A 3163-nucleotide genomic window follows, 5' to 3' on the forward strand; every position below is an offset into this window, starting at 1 on the left:
CACTTTGTAGACCAGGCTGGCCTCGAACTCAGAAATCCGCCTGCCTCTGCCTCCTGAGTGCTGGGATTAAAGGCGTGCGCCACCACGCCCGGCTAAATAAATCTTTCTTAAAAGTCCATAGCTTATAAAGCATTTGCTAATTACACTGGTATAATTACCCCACTGTGGTCAATTCCAGGATACTAGGGTGGTTTTCCTGAACAAGGAGTTGGTAATAGTTTGGCACATGGACTCTCACGAGCTGATAAAGTCAGATCCAGCACCCCACTGAAGAGGTGTCTGAGAACAACCTCGAGTTGGAACTCACTGGCACACTGGGCTCCCCCATAGCCGACATCACAGATACAGGAACATTCTTCTTTCCGGAATTGGCCGTGCACACACTGTACACTGCAGCGCACTGCCGGGACAGAGCAGACAGGGCGAGTGCTCAGTCTTAAACCACCTGGATCCACAGGCCAACCACAGCAAGACTACCCTCTCAGAGACAGAGCCCATGGCAGGGCTTCCAGCCACTGCCATGCTTGGCTGCTGTGGTTTGATTCTCCTTGTAGAGAGAATCAAACTAAGGTTTGGAAGGTGTGGTGATCTGAATATGCTTGGCCCAGGAAGTGGCACTGTTAGGAGGTGTGGCCTTGTTGGAGGAGGTGTGGCCTGGTTGGAGGAGGTGTGGTCTTGTTGGAGGAGGTGTGGTCTTGTTGGAAGAAGTGTGCAGCTATGGGTGCTGGGTTTTGAGGTTATGTATACTCAGGCTCTGCCTAGTGCGACACACAGACATTCTTCTCCCGGCTGCCTTTGAATCAAGATATAGAATTCTCGACTCCTCCAGCACCATGTGTGCCTGTGCTTCCTGCCTTGATGATAATGGACTGAGCCTCTGAAACTGTAAGCCAGCCCCGAGTTAAATGTTTTCTGTTATAAGAGTTGCTATGGTCATGGTGTCTCTTTATAGTAACCAAACACTAGCTAAGACAGAAGGTCATGGAAAGTGGACATGGACAAGAGAGACTCCTTTTGTTTCCTAATTCTATCTTTGTTTCAATAGAAACAAAGGGCCAGGGCTGGTGAGATGGCTCAGTGGGTAAGAGCACCCGACTGCTCTTTCGAAGGTCCAGAGTTCAAATCCCAGCAACCACATGGTGGCTCACAACCATCCGCAACGAGATCTGGCGCCCTCTTCTGGAGTGTCTGAAGACAGCTACAGTGTACTTACATATAATAAATAAATAAATCTTTAAAAAAAAAAAAAAANAAACAAAGGGCCAAATCTGATCCCCCCTCCCTTTTTTTAAAGTTAGAGTGTTACTCTATCTACAGCCTGAGCTGTAGAGTTCACTATATAGCCTACATTGGCCTGGAACTCATGACAATCCTGTTACCTCCTACTTCACTCTCCCAAGTACTAGGATTACAGCCCTGAACATTTAAAAAACTTATTTATTATATGTAACTACACTGTAGCTGTCTTCAGACACACCAGAAGAGGGCATTTTATTACTGATGGTTATGAGCCACCATGTGGTTGCTGGGATTTGAACTCAGGACCTTCAGAAGAACAGTCAGTGCTCTTAACTGCTGAGCCATCTCTCCAGCCCAAGCCCTGAACATTTTAAATCACATGTATAGCACACAGTTGGGGCTCCGTGAGCTTTTATTGAGTGAATGCATGCACTGTAAAAACCCAGTAGTTAATAATTGTAATGCACCCCAGACTCCCTCAGAGCAGCTGAGTCTCCAGCCACCCCAGCCCTCCAGCTATCCCACTGTACCAGTATACACCACAGAATAGGTGTATGCCTGTTGAGGTGACTCTCCCTCACGCTTACCCTGCAGGGCAGCCTGACGGAACACAGGGTCCTCACCTTGGCAGTACCTCCCTGTGTAGCCAGGTGGACAGTGACAGCGACAAGTGGTAATGTTGAGATGTCCGAGATTTTGGCAGCTCATGCGGCATGGGTTCCTGGGAACCTCTGGTAAGAACAGTAGGTGATTCTGAGAAGGGGCCTCCTTCCGGCTGGTCAGGCGGGTGTGAAGGCCAAGGCTGCAGGGACAGCCCTTTAGACTGCTAGTGCCCAACCCAGGGTCACCCATTCTAAGCTCCAGGAGGCGGCAAATAGGGTGGGGTACTCACCACAGAGCCCCCCTGCGTGATCCCAGGCCTTGAAGCAGCCCGAGACCCTGGCTGTGCAGAGGGAGCACCAGGTGCCTTTCTTGTAAGGGGCGACTGTCTTCCCGTTTATATCCCAGTTGCCTCTGTGAGAGCAAGCAACAGAGGGTCTGGAGAACCTGGCCTTGGGCAAGGCCGAAGCAGGAGCTTCGGACAGTGTTGAGGAGGGTCCCTGGGCAGGGCAGGAATGGCTCCTGGCTCCCTTCCTCATGGGTCACCTTAGCACCTGTGGCCCAGTTAGGGATTCAGGGAGCTGGATGTGGCAGGTAGGTCAGTTAGGAAACAAGAGATGACTTTGTATCAATCCCTCTGAGCAGGGTCATACATCCAGGAAGGAGAATTCATGAACAAGTCCTCAGCTTGGCCAGAATCTACTCTATCTTCTTCCTTTCATCCTCTGTCTCCCATGCAGACCAAGGGGTAAAGACATTGTGGATGGCTGGGTCCATATCTCATCCTAACTGAAAGTCATCCATCCACCCCTCCCACCTTCAGCCCCAGCCTTCCTGTCCTCTCACCCACACCCACCCCCGCACCCAGCTATCACCCAGTCTGTGATGAGGGGCTTACCCAGGGGAGTAGGCACAGACAAAGGCTTCCATGGCTTCCTGGTCCACAAAGCATGGCTGCCGCCCACAGCCCAGCTGGCTGGAGGTGGCCCACACAAGCTGCAGAGAACACAAGGCTCAGAAACCCTTTCAGATGGCTTTTACTTCAATCTGGGGGATCACAGCACAAGCAGTGCACACTTGGAGAAAGTTTGGCTTCAACTAGGCAGACAGATGGCTCCCTTACCTGCCCAGGGCCCTAGGAGCAGTGGCTATGCTACTAAGCGTTGAAAGGAGAAATGATTATGGATAGGTGGAAATAGTGACAAAAGAAAGACTTAAGCCAGGCGTGGTGGTGCATGCCTTTAATCCCAGCACTCAGGAGGCAGAGGCAGGCGGATTTCTGAGTTCGAGGCCAGCCTGGTCTACAAAGTGAGTTCCAGGACAG

The 3163-nt window shown here is 51.0% G+C and overlaps 1 protein-coding gene across 2 annotated transcripts in view; it reads right to left on the minus strand.

The window, feature by feature from the left end:
• LOC110300575 (C-type lectin domain family 18 member A-like) overlaps positions 1-3163 on the minus strand; it is a 22056-nt gene that overhangs the window by 4034 nt on the left and 14859 nt on the right. For both annotated transcript variants that reach the window (XR_002378588.1, XM_021170798.1), the window contains 4 exons: positions 2738-2835; positions 2132-2253; positions 1863-1970; positions 308-400 (listed from right to left, as the gene is read on the minus strand). Coding sequence is in view for 1 of the 2 variants with exons in the window: in XM_021170798.1 (XP_021026457.1) it covers positions 308-400; positions 1863-1970; positions 2132-2253; positions 2738-2835 (421 nt within the window). In the remaining variant the exon portion in view is untranslated. The remainder of the gene's footprint in view (positions 1-307; positions 401-1862; positions 1971-2131; positions 2254-2737; positions 2836-3163) is intronic.

Source organism: Mus caroli, chromosome 8, assembly GCF_900094665.2.
Source record: "Mus caroli chromosome 8, CAROLI_EIJ_v1.1, whole genome shotgun sequence".
Classification (NCBI taxonomy): domain Eukaryota; kingdom Metazoa; phylum Chordata; class Mammalia; order Rodentia; family Muridae; genus Mus; species Mus caroli.